Consider the following 17,315-nt stretch of genomic DNA (forward strand, 5'->3'; position numbering starts at 1 on the left):
GCATTTTGTCTGTCTACGGTTCTGCTGAGGTTAGACCTTTTTTTGTTTTCTTTCACTGCCCGCCTTCCATTAACAAGACATTTTTATGATTTTTTAGCATCCTGGGTGCTTTTGTAAAGTGCAGTTTAAAAGCATATGCTGTTAATGCAACAAATGCTGCCTTACTTTCTGCAAATGCCCAAAGGGAGCAAAACTGCAACATGTCCCGCCACATCCCTCTTTCCCTGTCATGCTAATCCCAATGCTTGAGCTGAAGCCACTTGTTGCGTTTGTTCCTGGTGTTTCCTGGGAACCCCAGCCGAATGTCTGCCCTTTCCCGAGCAGCCCTGGGTGTCCAGCTGCACTTTGAACCCCCGGGAGGGTGGAGGGAGGGATAGTGGAGGTGGCTGGCTCTCTGCCCAGCTGCAGCACTCCAGCCAAGGCGGGACAGCCTCTGTGGCACCCTTCACTCTGCTCTGTGTGGGGCAGAGGGTCGGAGCCTTTGGGACAGGATGAGGCGCCTGCTCTGGGCTGGCTGCAGCCAGCTGCTGCCCCGGGAAGCCAGGCTCTGCGCTTCTAAGATGTCAGGGGCTGCTGCAGCAGCCGCCCTTCGCCACAGCCTGTGGCCCCCGGCTCTTCTGGCCGCCTCCGGCTCCTCGCCCAGTGTGTCCGTGGGGCTCCTCCTGCACCCGGCCCCAGGGCATGGGGCCCCATGCCGCTGGGGCTCACAGTTCAACCTGCCCCCCTGTGCCCAGCTCGTGGCCCGGCCCGTGGGGGTCTGCTCCATGATGAAACTGCCTGTTCAGGTATCAGCGGAGGGACTGGACGCAGCTTTTGTTGGTGTCCCTCTAGACATGGGCACATCCAACCGGCCGGGAGCCAGGTAAGGGCTAGCCGTGGTGCCAGGGCAGCTGGTGCTTTGCTCTGGCTGGCCAGCACGGCTCTCCTCCCGCAAGAGGAGTGCTGCATTTGTGGTGCTGGCATCGGGATCTGCCCAGCACCTTTCCCGGGCCGTGCGCTCTCTCTCCCCAGGTTCGGTCCGCGCCAGATCCGGGCCGAGTCCGTGATGGTGAGGAGGTACAACGCCAGCACCGGGGCAGCGCCTTTCGACTCCTTGCAGGTGGCTGACATTGGGGATGTGAACGTGAACCTCTACAACCTGCCTGACAGCTGCCGCCTCATCCGAGAGTCCTACCAGAGGATAGTGGCCTCGGGCTGTGTGCCCCTCACCTTGGGTAAGGACCCCGCATCTCCCTGCTCATCCAAACTCCCTCTCCTCCTGCCCTCATTCGGTCTGAACGCGGTAGAAAGTGAGCGATGAGCCTGTCCCCCTCGCTGGGCATTGTGCTGTATCGTGGATAGGTTTACAGGCTCTCTGCTGAAATCACTGCCAATAATAATGCCTCTTGCGCTGTGTCAAAAATGAGGAGGATGGGTCAGCCAAGAGACTGTTTGAGTGCTCCCTAGCAAGCACAGCCTGAAGCCCAACGTAAATACAGTCAATGATGTGCTTTTTGTGTCCTTATGAGCCGGACCCAAAGCAAGAGCGGTTTGTGTCCCTCTGGAAAGCTTCAAGCTTGAGCGAGCGCCCGAGGCAGCGTGCTGCTTTGCACAAGGCGTGATTTGGGCGCGTGTTCAAGTTCCCAGCCGTCGCAGCTTGGCATCGCTAAGTGAAGCAAGTGTATAGAATAATGAGGGGCAGATTATCAGTTACAGCGTCCTCTGAAGTGAATCAAGCACCTATTTATAAGCTTGGTCAAGGGTCCCGCTCCATAGGCTGCCCCGAGGTGGGAAGAGGAGAGAGAAAGTGACCTGCACCTGGGAGCCTCAGGTTTTCCTTTAGGAATGAAGCCCTGGGGTGTATAAGTGCAGGAAAAATGCAAGGGGGGAAATATATCACCTGGGAACAACTGTAATGAGTGCTGAGCACCTCTTGCAGTGTGCTACCCCCTCTTCCCTATCCTGTTGCAGGTGGAGATCACACCATAACATACCCCATCCTGCAGGCCGTGGCAGAAAAGTAAGTTTCTAACCTGGAGATGTAGAATAAGGACCTGGGCAGGAGCCTCAGGGAGGCTGCTGGTTTGCTGTCCGTGGAGTAGGCAGGGGACTAATGCGGCCACCTTGTCTTGACTAGGCATGGTCCTGTGGGACTGGTGCATGTGGATGCTCACACCGACACTGGAGACAGAGCCCTGGGGGAGAAGATATATCACGGGACCCCGTTCCGGCGCTGTGTGGAGGAGGGGCTGCTGGACTGTAGCCGTGTGGTCCAGATCGGCATCCGGGGCTCCTCCTATGACCCCCATCCTTACAAGTACTGCCAGGACCAGGTGAGCTGAGCCACAGCCACGCACCGAGCGCTGCTTTCTTCCCCTGCCGTTAATATTCCAATGTCAGTCATGTTCCCTTTGCTTCAGTGGGAGAAGAAACATCTTTTCTGCATCTTTTTCCCATGCCAGTGGCTTGGCCTGCAGGACAAGCAGTCCCAGCCCATGGAGGTGTTAGCTGAGCGGAGAATAAGAAAGTAGGGGTGAGCGGAGGGTGCTTTGAGGTGCAGCTTGGTCCCAGGGATGAGGCTTTATCCCGGCAGAAAGCCCCGGTGGGGCAGGGGATGCTCCGCTTTGCCCGCCTTTCCCTGAGTGGGCGCCTGCGTGTCTGTGCACGCACAGGGTTTCCGGGTGGTCCTGGCTGAAGAGTGCTGGGGGAGGTCGCTGGTGCCGCTGATGGGCGAGGTGAGGAAGCAGATGGAGGACAAGCCGGTGTACATCAGTTTCGATATCGATGGACTAGACCCCGCCTATGCCCCAGGCACCGGAACGCCGGAGATAGCCGGGCTCACGCCTGCGCAGGTAAGGGGGGGTGCAGCGTCGTTTCTCGGTGAGAAGGGGATGGTTTTGCTCCCTGGAAAGGAAGTCATACCGCCAGCGCAGCAAAGTAAAGGGTTATGGAGACCAGGGAGCATTTCATAGTGGTAACGAGGAAAGTAAACATTGAACTGATGCGATCTGGTCTGCATAGGCTGGGTTTCCTTAGTTGCACAAGGGGAAAGCAGAGCCCTGAGACCAGTCTGCTAGGTGAGATGTATGTCTTGACCCCAAATCTGGTTTTTTTTTCCTAGGCTTTGGAGATTATTCGTGGCTGCAAAGGACTGAACATAGTGGGATGTGACCTTGTGGAAGTTGCACCAATGTACGATGTCTCTGGTCAGTCTAAAGATGGTTCAGAGTTCCTGGCTTGTGTCAGCACTGGTGTGGCCAGCAGGAGCCGGGCAGGGATGGGGCCCCTGTGCTCGGCACTGGTGAAGCCCCACCTCGAATGCTGGGCTCAGGTTTGGGCCCCTCGGGACAAGAAGGCCCTTGAGGGGCTGGAGCGTGTCCAGAGAAGGGCAGCGGAGCTGGGGCAGGGTCTAGAGAACAAGTCTTATGAGGAGCGGCTGAGGGAGCTGGGGCGGTTTAGCCTGGAGGAGGCTGAGGGGAGACCTCGCTCTCTGCAACTGCCTGAAAGGAGGTTGTAGTGAGGCAGGGGTCGGTCTCTGCTCCCTAGTAACAAGCGGTAAGATGAGAGGAAACGGCCTCAAGCTGTGTCAGGTTGGATATTAGGAAAAACTTCTGCACCGAAAGGGCTGTCAAGCACTGGCACAGGCTGCCCAGGGAGGAGGTGGAGTCTCCATCCCTGGAGGTATTTAAAAGAAGGGTAGACGTGGTGCTTGAGGATGTGGTTTAGTGGTGGGCTTGGCAGTGATAGGTTAGTGGTTGGATGTGATGAGCTTAAGGGTCTTTTCCAACCTTTATGATTCTATGAGAGAAAGATGTGTGCCTGGCAGAGGCGGCTGACCGCTGAGGGTGAAAGTGGTCGGGCATTGACAGCTTGCTCCCCCCCCCCCCCCATTTTGTCCTTTCCCAGGTAACACAGCCCTCCTGGGGGCGAACCTGCTCTTTGAGATGCTGTGCATTCTGCCCCGCGTGAAGACAACATGAGGGCAGCTCCTGCCTGCCCCGGGGTGATGCAACCCCGGTATCTGCTGAGGCTTTCTGTGTCCTGTTCCCCTCAACCTGTCGCAGCAAAGGCGGGCTTTGCAGTAAGGAATAAGTGCCATTTACCACTAGAAAAGTTAATTTCAGGCTGATAAACTGTGGTAGCAAATGGGGTTGAGTAGCCCATTTACTGGTGTCTGTACCTTCTGAGTTGGCCTGGGAAAGGAAAAGATGAGGCTTAATGGCGTTTCGCCTCTGCTTTCACAGCTGGAATGCCTCACCTGGCTCATAGGGGCTCACGGCAAAACTATCACTGGTAAAAGATTTCTTCCATTAAGACACAAAGCAGGACAACAGAAGGGCGGGCAGCCGAAGGTGGCCCAGGGCTTGTTCATTGAGCAGGGGCATAGTTTCCTGCTGGGGATAATCAGGCGTCTCTGATGGCAGGAGCGTTTAATTTCCCCTGGAATATCGGAACTGATGCGGAGGTGTGGTTGGTTTGTACAAGGAAACACAGAGCCGCCTCATCACACATTAAAATAGTTTATTTTGGTTGCGAATCTGTAATAGTCTTAAAACAAAATGACATCAGTGCCTGTTCACAAATACAAAAAAAAAAACCAAAACCCAACAAAACCAAAAATAAAAAAGACAAGTTTGCCAAATAAGTTAATTCCCCCCTCCCAGTATCAAAAGTGCAAAATATGTACCTAGTTTTCAGTCCTACTTCTCAGGCTGCGTTAGCTTACTAGTTCCTGGCAGGCTTTCGGTGAACAGCGGAGCGGAAGCAGGCAGCCGCGATGGCTGCTGCCCACCACGCTCAGCTCGGGGAGGAGTTTTGGTACAGCCTTTATAGACCTGGGGGCCTGTATCCCTTTGCTTCAGCTTCTGAGCGGTGTGCGCTTGCTCAGAGTTCACTAGGACAGGGCACTAGGACCGGATTTCTTCAATCTTTGGATTACCAACCACCGTGTGCATAACTGAATCGCAAGCGCCTTTCGCTGCTGATACGTTGTGATGGGTCAAGCACTGCTGGAGGTGGCACGTTAGAAAATTACTGGGGGGTGACGGCTCACGGCTGCTGGGAGAGGGCAGACAGACATCAGGCATAAGCAGCCTCTGACCATGCTCTTCTATGAGAAAGCACGCAGCCAGTGCTCCACGGTGGACAGTAAAGCTAACTAAACGAGGGTTTAGAACAGTTTGGCGTTTGCTTCAGCCCCTGAAAGTTTTTCCATAAAACAGCGACATGAGCTGAGTTAAGTCTGACCTGGTTAAGCACAGCAAAGGGCAGAGTTACAGCTCAACAGGAGCCATGCTCCCGTCCAGCCACAGCCGGCGAGGGTGGACTGCTGCAAGCGCGCCTTAAACGAAATGCAGTCTAACGGGGAGGTTATCTGTGCTAAAAAGAAAATTAAAAACAGGATTCCAGGAGGGGTGAGGCACACGAGCTGCATTTCGAAGGCCGTAAGGCCTTACCCTCTTACTTGGGGCAGGGCTGAATTCCCTTGCAGTAGCACAGCTAGGCACTTTTTTGAATGCTCTGAGGGTTTTCTGACTAGCTGAAGAGACAGCAGAGACCCAGACAGCATTCTGTTTTGCTTTTGCAAATATTTAAAAAGTTATGCGGAACCTTCCACTGGGCTGCAACCTTACTCGAGCCACGTCCTGCATGGCAAGCTGCGGGGAAAAACATGAGTGCTACGGCGATCACACTAGCCAGATGAAAATGAAGTCTAGCAGCATCAGGCCAGTGTTTTGCTCCCCGTCCTGCTCTATTTCGGCAGTATGGGTGCGCCTTAGAGCTCTTTTTGGCAGGGAGAAGACGTCACCTTCCTTCCTTCCCTCTACTCTAGTGCGTCATTCATACAGCAGCACAAGCTTGGAGTCCGCTGAGCTAAAATTAAGTAACCTCACGTAGGGTCAGTTGGTAGCATCATAGCCTTTATTTGGAAGTACATTATACACGGTGTCTGAGATACCTACGGTGGTGGAAGCACGCCGGTCTGCTCCCAGGGCAGGGAGGAATGCAGCAAGCCAAGGGTCTGTGAGCAACTACGTCATGTAGGCAGCAAAATGACTTGAGCGTTCCCGGATTCCGTATGGGATTGGCAGCTAGCTCAGAGAGCAGCAGTTATTCCTACTAACCGGCAGCTCCGCTAAGATGGTTGCAAGGGCTGAGTGAGCTTTTAATTAACACCATGTACTCAAACGAGCGCCCTACCGTCAGGTTCAGAGCCCCGCGGCACAGGCTGCCCTACTCAGAGCCCCGTGCTGCGGCAGTGCTGTAGCCTAACAGCGACTCAGTACCGTGTGGGGCAGTGGGAGGAGGCACAGCAAGTACCAGCCCAGCCGACAGTGCCTGCCCCGGAGCAGTGAAAAGGAAGCACAAGCCCAGCAGGATTTTGGTCCGGGCTGCAAAGAGAAACCCTGCTGCTTTGCTTTATCACTTGAGGAGAGGAAAGTGGCTGTGAGTCTGCTTCCTTCCGCCTAACCAAGGGCCACCCGTCCCCCCCAGCGGCATTGGAAGTGGCTGTTGGAGCACTGCTAGAGCAAAGCATAAACCAAACCCTGCACTTTACGACTGTTCTAGCTTCACACAGACCTACGAGTTAAAAAAAAAAACCAACAAACCTAACACAAAGAAACAAAAAACCAAGGCAGCAGCTTGCATGTTGAGAAACAAGGGTTTGTGTCAGGAAGGAAACGGGCAAGAGGCTGAAACCCATGCCTAAACCAAAAGGAGTCTCACGCCTAAGCGACGGTCTGATGGTACAGCACTTCTAGGGCAACATTTCAAGAATACAATCATTGAAGAATTAGGTTCCTTGATACAAAGAAAGGTTGGTTTGTACTACAGATGTAAGGGTGTTGGAAAGGAGCCCGGACCAACTCTCTAGCAGCTAGGTAGAGTTTCTTTTACACATCTACTGGCTCATAGCAGCTCACGCCTACAATCTGAGGACACAGTTAAAGTTATGGCTCTAGGATACATCGTCTAAAATCGACAGAAGCAGAAAGGCATCCGAAAAAATCAGTGTGACATTTAAATGGCTCAACACCTTTACAGTATTTACGGCCGTGCAAAACCCCTTCCCTCCCTGGTTATGGTTTAGCTGGTGAAGTGGCGCGTGGAACTATGACACGAGGAGCATGAAACATGCAGATCACCTACAAACCCGCACCACAGGCGAGTCCCAGCTATGGGTTTGCTACGAGGAAGATGCTCCCGACCATACTCTAGATCACTTACCACAGGGGAAAGCCGATAAGAACGACTGCCTGGTGGGAGGAGGCCTTTTGGAAGGGCACGGCCTGGGAGGGTCTGCAGGGTCTTGCCAGTGTTACATCATGCACCATGGGCTAAGCACACGGGGAAGGGGAGAGAGAGAACCACAACCCGACCTGTGTCACCGGCCACGTCCTGTCTGAGTCACCGCTGCAGAGAAGTCATGGGGTTTTTCTTCAATCGAGGTAAAACGAGAGGTGGAACTGGGGGGAGGGGGTGACTCAGGAAGCAGATGCGGCAGGACGAGAAGGGAAAAAGGGACTTGGCTCTTCGGTTGTACAGCATCCAAACGCATGAAGGAGTTGGTGGAGGGAATTTCGGTGCACTCGGCTGGACTCCCGGGCTCCGGACACGGGGAGACATTTTCTAGTTGGTGGCCCTAGGAGAGTTCATCTAAAACCTAAGGTCCATTCGTCACGCTTGTTTGTGTGTTCCTGGAAAGCGCTGTCCCTTGTTGTCTTCATAAAAAGTTTGTCCGTTAGAATCTCTTTAAAATCCCTCAGTCTAGCGCGGGCCATGAGGGGATATAGAACCTCTGTAAGGAACCCTCTAGGAGGCGTTCCATCCAAAAGGATAATTTGTGTAATTTGTTTTTAATGGATCTAGATTCTGGGCTGCAGGAGGATTTCCCTCTGGCTTCTGTGTGTAGCGAGGAATCGTAATCCTCGCATGATCCCAGGGTTCCCCCATCATCCCCCGATCTGTGAGGCTTAAAGAGGCAGAAGTATTTCTTGTGGCCGTTAAGAGCCAGGACATAGCCTGTGTAGTCGCGCTCGAGGAAATGTTTGTCGTACTGGTTCGGGATGGGGGCCGCATCCTGAGCAAACTCTAACAGGTACTCCAGCCATTCCCGGTGCTTGTCCAGGCTGAGGAAGGAGAAATGAAGAGAGCTGCTCCTGGGGCGAAAAGCAGAGAAGAAGCAGGATTAGCATGTCTCCCGAGTCAGACTGGATTCCTACCAGACAGGTAAGCGTTTGTAAACAAGGGCAGGTGCAGAGCTGTGTCGCCACAGCTCCTTTTTTAACCCAGTCCAGCACAGGTGACAACTACCTAGTGTGTGGCACTGTCGCGCTTTATTGAAGTGTGGGCACAGCCAAAGCGGCAGCAGCGCCAGACCTGTCTGGCCACCTTCACTGAGTACGGCCGGGAAAGGCCGCTCGGTTTTTGGTGGCTAATGAGCGCAGAGGCCGCTTTGCTCGCCAAAAGCGTTCTCTCCTGGTGGTTGAGCCAACACTGCTCCTAACTTGTCGTCAGAGAGGCATTACACAAGTTGTTAGAATAGTAACAGAAACCCGGGGAGGGCCCCAGCCTACCCTGTGAACGTGTAGACTTCCAGGGCAAACTTCTGGAGGAGGACGGTCTTGGTCGAGTTGGACAGGATCAAGACCACGTTCATGTGACCCGGCCTCAGGCGTACCAAGTTGCTGTTGTAGTTGATGTCCGTTAGCTCAGTCACCTCGACGAAGCCCTTTTTGGGAATCCTGCTGCAACAAAACAGTGACTGAGTGAAAGGGAAACAAGGGGCCGAGAGCGACCAAGGGCGGAGAAACCATGAACTTGTTCCCTGCGTCCTTACAGTGTGCCCTGTAGTGAAAGCCAGATTAATCGGTGCAATGGCCAGACTTGGATCTCTCCCAACAAGTCAGTCAGACCTTTACCTTTCTCCCAAGGCTGTTGTCTGGGCAAAACTCAGTGGGAATTGCTTAATCATCAAGTTAGTGCATCCCGCTCCTTGCTGGCCTGGGTCCTGGCTAACCACGCTCCTCCTCGCCTTGCTGTGCCCGCACTACCCCGCTCAACGACTGCGCTGTGCCCGCGCAACCCTGGCACTTCTCTGCTGTCCACCTAACGCCCTCTGCGTCCTCTCTCTGCGCAACACTCCCCAAGCAATACGTCAGCAGAAAACATTTTTGGAGAATAAAGTAGGGAAGGAACCTGTTACTCTCTTTGCTGAAGCTCGTGTCGTTCTTCTCAGTCTTTGTGGCGGTTTCTTCTTTCTCAGAGGGAGGAGAGTCCCTTGTGTCGCTCGAATCACTGCAAAGGAAGATTATCTCACGTGTGTTTCAGGCACCAGACTGGGCTGAGGTGCTACTGGCTGGACCGTAAGATCCCTGAGGACGTTTTGGCATGCGCTCACCTGAAAGCCTGAACAATAACGGTGCCAAAGAGAATGAAGAGCGCAGAGAAGAGCAGGGACAGCAGCGGCATCATTTCTCGCCTGAGGGGAAGATTTGCAAACAGCAATCAGGTCAGCGAGTTGCACGGTGTCTGCTCGAATTTCAGTTCCTGTCTACCTCAAGTAATACCAAGCAGTTTCCCCAGAAACTCGGCTCGTTTCCTGGGGTCCTAAAGACGATCAAGATTTTGAGTGCTGTCCTGCTCCCACCCAAAAGGAAGAGAAAAAAAATGCATCCATTTTTAAAATAAAGTGACAGGGAAGCGGTGAAAAACAACAACAGTTGGGTGTTTTTCTGGAGTGTAATGTCCATGCTCAGCCCCAGGGCCAAAGTACCCAGTACTTGGGGCAGAAGCTAGCACTGCTGTGGTGTCAGCGCTCTTCACCTAAACCTCCAGAGGGTATGGCGCCTCTGTGTTTTGGTATGTTCCCAATTCCTGGTAATAAGAATCTGGTTCTACTACATATCTGAACAAGATAACAGCAATCCCACGCCCTTTAGAGACTTGTTAACACCCAATCCCTACCAGTTACTATGAAACAAGCTGTCCCAGCAGTCCGAGATATAATCCATCATGGAGTAGAGCCATCGGATAAGGAACATCTGTTTAAAAAGAAGAAAAGCAAATGACAAATGCACTGTCCAGGCCCCTGATGGGACTCCCGCCCCTTAAACAGAACCCTGGGCTGAATCAGCTTTGGAGCACGCCACAAGCTTCCTTCCATGTGCGAGAAAACTTTTAAGACTCTTGCCTTGGTATTTTAAAATAAAATTAGTGCCTGTGAATGACCGCAACGGGACTGTCCAAAAAGGTAACGTGGCTATTAGGCAGCTGGAAAGGCCGAGCACTCACGGGAGCGAGTTCATCATTCAAGTCTGCCAGGACAGTCTCTGAAGAGAGAAGGCTGGGGTCTGTCCTCAACTGGTCCAGGAGATCCAGGAGGATGAAGTTGTCCTCTTTACTGCCTTGCCAGGCCTCCTCCAAGGTTTTATAGCCGACCTTCCCTGCGTTATTGCGTCTCTCCAGAATGACCACCTGGATGAGCCAAGAACATTGCACATGTCAGAGTGGAAGGTACTTTTTACTAGGCAGAAGTTATGCTTCTAATTACTGCCCAAATTAGGTGTCAGATCAAGGTATAGCGTCCTACATAAAGTGATCTGAAGAAAAATGAGAGATGAAAAAAAGAAGCGGGGGGAGAGAAGAAAAAGGAAACCCTCACAGCTGATTTTCCTCGATACTTCTCATCATCCATCAGCAAGGCGTCCACAAATTCCGGCTGCCGATCGTTATAGATGTGCACAAACTTCAGCGTGTCTTTTGTGTTGGCCACAGCAAAAGTCAAAAATGCCTCGTAAGCCTCAGCAAACTTATCGCCTTCTCCGGTAAGTAAGACCACACAGTGCCTAGAAACACAACCAGAGGGAGGATTAAGAGCCATTCTGGACGTGAGAGGAAATGACCATCCCCTTCCTGCTAGCCAGAACGATCCTGAAGTGCCAGAAACCTATCAAACAATGCGGATACCCAGCACGATCCAATGTAGTTGTTTCCCTTTTCCCTCCGAATCAAACACAAGGTGCCTTTAGGAGCGGCCCCCAAGCCTTGGGGAACAAAAAGGGGGATGTGTCACCCGCGGAGCCTTACTTTCGCTGACGGTGAGACTTCTTCACGGGACACAGCTCCTGGAACAGCCTCTGGTTGGTGAGTCTGGCCACCATGAGGAACTTATTCTGGGAAAGGAAGTCATCAATGAGCTGCTTCTTCATGTCTCGTGCCTGGCGAGGACAAGGAAAGCAGAGGTCAGAACCGAGCAGGCTAAGGAGAATAAAGCCTTTGCGATGTTCTCATCTGAAGCCTGGGGAAGGCTGCCAGCCATCACGGGCCTCGCTGAAACCACCCCCGTTGTTTTGAGGCCCTGAGACCAAGAAGCTACCTGCGGCCACCCTCCTCAAAGGGTCAGACGCTGTAGCTGAGGCCTGCCGAGCTTGGTCCCTCCTCACGGTTGCTCTCTGCCTCTGCTGGAGCCCGAGTTTCTGCTGAGGACAAATGCTCCCAATTCTGAAACACGCCACTGACTAACCCCTCGTCGCAAGCCCAGTCACAAAACCTCAGCGTCCGTTTCACATTAAGCTCCCGGCAACGGCTCTGGGCAATACCTGCACCACATCAGCGGGCCTGTCGATGTGCTCCTTGAAGATCATCATGGTGGGAGTGTAGACATTGATGTTGTACTGACTGGACAACTCTTCAGTGCCTTGGAGTCCGACGTACACATAACCAAAGGACAAGTAGTCTCGGTAGGCAAAGGCAGTCAGCTGGACGGGAAGAAAGCGCCCGCGCATGTTTACATTACAGAGCAAACAGCATTTTCTCCCCCGAGCGCCTGTGGTGACTTTGCTTCGAGAACACCTCCTGCTGTTTAAATGTCACTGGGTACGTGCTGCAGGAGGTAAAAGCCCTTCCTCTCCCTCACTGAACTGCAGTTTGCATTCTCTTAGTCACTGTACCGGGAGCCTCAACAGATCCGCAGATTTATTTTACAACCTGACATTTTGCAGGGGAGCAGGGGTTTCTTAGGCAACGGGCTTTCTGGTAACCCAAATTAGATGTGCCACAAAATCCCCTCCTTACCTGTAAAGGTTAGTGTGCGCCTCTGTCGCCGCTACTTCCGAAACCCACCCGCACTTTCGCGCTCGCTAAGGGTACAGCCGTGGCAGGACAGAGAAACTCTCTGCTCTCCCCTAGACCCGGTCAATAGAATTTAGAAGTGTCAAACTGCCTCTGCTCACAGCAACATCGCATTTTCTTTTGGAACAGCTGGATTTATTAGCAAGTCGACAACACAGCGATAGAAATCTTATTACCTTGTATAACAGCGGCACAACTGGCATATGATCAAATAGGAGGACATGGGGCTTGTTTTCTTTCTTCCAGTTGGAAAGAAAGCGGATGTAGTTTTTATCTGTAATCTTTAAATAGAATCAGCACATTAGTTTAACCTCGGAGCGGTTAGACACATGCAATGCTGTACAGCCAGGTGTCCGAATGAGAACTGAGGCTGCAAAAAGCTGCTGTGGTACCTCTTTGACCTAGAGGAAGGAGATAAAAGGGAGATCACAGCTCAATCAGGGGCCTGCAGGGAGAGGAGAGCTGACTGCTAGCTCCTTTTTTGAGGAACGCCTGGCTGTGGGAGGTGAAACAGCTGCTGTAGCTGTGGAAAGGGACAGCAGACCCTGCTTTTGGGTCACAAACTCCAATACCTGGAGGTCAGCAGGTCAAGAGCGCATTGGGAAGGGCAGCCCTTGCTGAAGACCCCAAGGGAAAAGGAGGCTGCAGGCAGAGGACAGGCAGGTGAGAGCGCAGTGGGGCTCACCCAGCCACATGGCACCAAAAGGGGAGGTGGGTGCTTGAGAACCCCGCCAAAAATAACTGAGCAAGGCCAAAATGCAGGAATTTTCTATTTACTGGGAGGTTTGTAGCTCTAACTTTGAAAGGGCTCACACTGCTGGCTCTGGTTTCAAAGGTCTGAATCAAAACCAGATGAAGCAAACCTCGGGTCTCCATGCGGGTGAGTTTCAGCCTACCAGTTAGCGAATGGTCCTTAATTTGCTGGATGAAACCCCGAGAAAGTAGAAGGGAAGTGAAATCCAGCAGGCAGGTAGGGCACAAGCACTGATTCCTAACCCAGGGGTAGCTTTTGTACAGCTCTGGCAGCCACGGGGTACGACAGCCGGGAGGGCGGCAGGCACACAAAGCTGCTGGCATAACCACGTCGTAGCGGGACTAGCCCTTTCGCGAGAAGCGTTACGGAGCCGCCTTGCGCGATGGCTTCTGACAGCTCCGGGGTTTGTAGCTGTGATTACAGCTCTCAAACCGCCTCGCTTCACCAGCCTCAGTCAGATCTTCTCACATTCGTGAGGCAGATCAGCTCAGGGGCCAAATTAAACAGATTAGCTGCCGAAACAGCTAAGGAGAGATGAGTATCCAGACAGACACGAGAAGCAGCACATGACACACTTACTCAAGCGTACCTTTTCTACAAGATTCCCTGGCAGAAGGTTCTCCACGAACTGGCGCAGGTTTTCCCGAATGACAGCGTTGTGGAAGAAGGTGATTTTCCCGTTAATGAGCCCTAGCAGGGACGGTGTGCTGTGTGCACCCAGGTGATGGGCGAGGCGCCTTTCGTACCCAGCGTGAACGACTCCGATTCCCGCTCCTGACAAAGGAGAAGCGGGTTCACACGAGAGATCACTGATGACCCCAGATGCATATAGCAGAAAACTGAGGTGGAAGACCTGTTCCCTTGCCCAGCACCCTGCTCAGGAGTTATTCATGCAATAGTCTTTCCTAACTCTGTACTTTCCTCCTCTTCCAATCCCCTGAAAATTGTATTTAAAACTCCTAGATTTGTCTAGGGGAGAGAACACACTGTCCTCTTTTGTTCTGTCCACTCATATTTCATTTCATTTTTCACAGTAAAACCTCAAGGAGAAAAATCTTAGTAAGCAGGAACTACGATGCCTTTGTCTCCTGCCGTCCATTGAGTTTGTGTTTTTCTGGAAGCGCATGCAGACAACCTCTGCGGGGAAAACAAGGAAGCTGGGGCTGGAGGGACAAAATACCTCCCTCACATCCAAACCTGTTCACTAAGTCTCAAAACATCACCGTACAGCAGCGGCCCTAGAGTCAAGGACGTATTCTGCAGGGTCATTTGCTTACCAAAGCCATCTGAGCACAGGACGAAATGCGACACGGCACTTATGCCGGTGGCCTAAACTCGCGGTGGTGCCATCGGCCCTCGGCCACACCATCGTTTGTAATCATCAGCGTTGGACTAAGCCGCTAGCTCTATGGGCAGGAGAAAAGGCATCTTGCTCTTGCGATCTACGGGACTGGTTCTTTCCTCATTCCTAACACATAGCTTCATCGATTATGATATTAGTAACATTTGGGAAAGCATTAGGATAAACCCCATAGGAAATCTACAGGTTCAGCTCGTTCCTCCAAAGCTGAAGGCAATCTCTGCAGCCTTGCTGGGCGAGGGACACATGCCTGGCCTAAATGGCCTCCTCCTTACCCAGCGCCTCCAATTCCTGAGCGACTTCCTTCCACACGGGCTCGATGTGGATGCAGCTGAAACACCAGTCCGAGGTTATTTTAATGAGGTAAGGCTTCTTGAAACTATCTGGCACGATTTCATTGATGTAGTGGGAAAAATGGAGCAAATACTTCTCGTCGGAGGTGTCGCGCCTCTCCGAATTAAAGGGGAAATGGAAGAAAGACTCATCAAAATAGAAGCCTTCATGGAAGTGGTGGAACTGGCGATGCTGGTGCTGAGAGTAGCCCTGGCTTTCCCCAGCATCTCCGTAGCGATCAAAGTTTGCCCTCTTTTCCTCATTGGAGAGAATCTGGAGAGAAGATGATAGAAGAACGGTCACCTGAACCCGTGAGGGAGAACCGCCCTGACAAGAATCCCTTAGTAAACAACTGCAGCTGCATAAAGTCGGGCTACGAGGGAACGTGCAGCCTTTGCTGCATGTCAGAGGGATAGATATTCTGGAAAAGGGAACTATTGCATCGCCTCCGGGCTCCCTGTGGTAAATAAGGGTAAGAAAAAGACAAAGCCCCAAAAAAAGGAACCTGTAAATCACCAGCAAATCACCACTGCCGTACCCATTTCTGACACCAATCGCTCCCTGAGCCTGAACGTCATGCCATCTGAGCATTAACGCTCTTTTCCGGAGTGGCTTTTGCTGGCATCTGCTTGAACACTGAGGGTTTTCTGGACTCATCGGAAAGCACCAAAAGTTGTAGCCAGCAGTCAGAAGCCCCACAGAGAAACGGCCTTTTTTGGCTGGAAGGTGAGAATCTGGGTTATTTCCACGGGCTCAGCTCATTTGCTGCGGAAGTATCGGCTCAGCCGCCGCAAACCGGGGCAGCCGATTTCGAGAGCTGTGCAGGAGTGACGTGCAAATAACTACTTATGCAAAGAACAACTGGAGGTGACTAAAGCCATGTGGTGATTAATGTTGCTTACATCACCCCCAAAATGCTTGTAGGTATGTGACATGGACAAGGTGGCCACCCAGCTGCATGGGGCTCGGCAAATACCCACTCCTCCCTCGTTTGAGGCTTTTTAGCGAGAACAGGGCAGACCCATAGCAAAATCTTTGCCACGGAGGCCAGGCTGGTGTTGTTCAGCAACTCTCTGTCAAGAAAGCAGAGGAAAGCTTTCCTGTCAGTAGCATCTGCCTCTGCAGGGTCAAGCACCTTTCCTGTGTAGGTGTACGCAGAAAAAGCACAAAGCCGGGTACGGAAAAATACAGGCACTTAACTTGTAACAGCTGCGCGAGTTCAGCAAGAAGGGTGTGTTACCTCATAGGCCTTGCTAATCTGGATGAATTTGTCTTCTGCTCCTGGGTCCTTGTTTTTGTCAGGGTGCCTACGGGGCAGAACCGGAGGAAAAGGGGGTCAGCAGTTCCCTGGGGGGCACAGCAAGCTTCCAGCCTCTGTTCAGAGACGACTGGGATGTGGACGGCTGGGGAGCGTAGCAGCATCCCAAGGCTGAGATCAGATTTTATGCCCGGCACGTGCTCTCCCTACCCAAACCCCATCCCAAAATGCAGCAGGGGAATATGTGCTGTCTGCCTGCAGACCCGTCCCTCCATTCCGTCCATCGCCAGCGGCCTGAGCCCAGGACAAGGTATCTTTCCTACCTGCTGTGGTGATGCGTCCCTCAGCTGCTGCCCTACATATCTACCACGTTCTGTCTGTAAAACGCCTCCCATCATGGCCCTCGGGGATGTCTCGGGCAAAACTATGCAGGCTCTAAACGCTACGGGTGAGGCTATTTTCCGAGGCAACGCCTCGAGCCTGCTCCTCAGCCTGCACTGCCAAAGCGAGGGGCAGGATGTTTGTGGATCCAATGCATTTCCCTTGGGCATGGGGGATGAGTCGCCCTTGGACACTGATGCATCAAACTGAAACCTGGATGCTGGTATATCAAAGGTTCCCAACTGAGTCAGGGAGAGCTTTTGCCCTTGTAGCCACACTTGGGGCGGGTTTCACAGCAAGGATTCCTAGCGGGGAGGTGTCTGCTTCATTTCAGGATGACTCTTGGCCCAGGAGGAAGACCCGGTGCTTGTCTCAGACCATCTGCGGAGCCTTGTCTGGGGCAGGGAGGCAATGCCCCTGCCCAGTGGTGTCACCCACTCCTCAGGGCACAGTGGCCTAGCTCTGTCATCTGAGGGGACGTGAAACGACACCACATCTGTGTGTCCGTCCCACCCTGGTGCTAGGGTCCTAGAATGCCCTGAGCTGGGAGGGACCCACAAAGATCATCGAGTCCAACTCCTGTCCCCACAGATGACAACCCCAAATTCATGCCATGTCTCTGAGGGCCTTGGCCAAGTGCTTCTTGAATATCGCCAGGCTGGTGCCGTGATGCCTCCCTGGGGAGCCTCTTCCAGGGCTCCACCACCCCCTGGGTGAGGAACCTTCTCCTAATACCCAGCCTAACCCTCCCCTGGCACATCTCCCTGCCATTCCCTCGGGTCGGGGTGGGGGGGTGGGGGGGTGGGGTGTCAGCGCCCGGGGCAGGGGGCAGGCACGTACCATTCCCGGGCGAGCCGTTTGTAGGCCTTCTTGATGTCGGCCTGGCTGGAGCTCCGGCCCACCCCCAGCACTCGGTACGGGTCGAAATCCCCTGCCGCGGCCTGCGCTCCCAGGGCCGCCAGCAGCAGGGCGGCGGCCCAGGCCAGGCCGGCCCGCCCCAGCTCCATGGCCCCGGCGGGGGCCGGAGTGGTCCCGGGGGGACACGCGGAGGGGACCGGCGACCGGGCCGCCCTCCGCCACCCTGCGCCGCCGCTTCCGGCGCGCCCGCCCCGCCG

General features: G+C 53.3%; 2 protein-coding genes across 3 annotated transcripts; one reads left to right on the forward strand and one right to left on the reverse strand.

Moving 5' to 3' along the window:
- Positions 1–355: 355 nt before the first annotated feature.
- AGMAT (agmatinase (putative)) lies at positions 356–4,516 on the forward strand. Its single transcript, XM_075113954.1, has 7 exons — positions 356–862; positions 1,012–1,214; positions 1,951–1,999; positions 2,117–2,312; positions 2,652–2,831; positions 3,101–3,185; positions 3,886–4,516. The coding sequence occupies exons 1-7, from the start codon at positions 492–494 to the stop codon at positions 3,957–3,959; spliced, it is 1,158 nt and encodes a 385-aa protein (XP_074970055.1). The 5' UTR covers positions 356–491; the 3' UTR covers positions 3,960–4,516.
- On the reverse strand, positions 4,484–17,312 carry DNAJC16 (DnaJ heat shock protein family (Hsp40) member C16). 2 transcript variants are annotated; one of them, XM_075113952.1, is made up of 14 exons: positions 17,041–17,312; positions 15,802–15,868; positions 14,504–14,834; positions 13,458–13,642; positions 12,291–12,395; positions 11,583–11,741; positions 11,071–11,201; positions 10,646–10,829; positions 10,276–10,458; positions 9,949–10,025; positions 9,383–9,463; positions 9,181–9,279; positions 8,559–8,726; positions 4,484–8,141 (listed from the first exon to the last, which is right to left on the reverse strand). In XM_075113952.1, the coding sequence occupies exons 1-14, from the start codon at positions 17,205–17,207 to the stop codon at positions 7,745–7,747; spliced, it is 2,334 nt and encodes a 777-aa protein (XP_074970053.1). In that variant the 5' UTR covers positions 17,208–17,312; the 3' UTR covers positions 4,484–7,744. The 2 variants fall into 2 exon arrangements, with proteins under 2 accessions (XP_074970053.1, XP_074970052.1); XM_075113951.1 differs by having other exon boundaries at positions 8,559–8,729.
- Positions 17,313–17,315: the final 3 nt, after the last annotated feature.

This window comes from Phalacrocorax aristotelis, chromosome 19 (assembly GCF_949628215.1).
Source record: "Phalacrocorax aristotelis chromosome 19, bGulAri2.1, whole genome shotgun sequence".
Taxonomy (NCBI): Eukaryota; Metazoa; Chordata; class Aves; order Suliformes; family Phalacrocoracidae; genus Phalacrocorax; species Phalacrocorax aristotelis.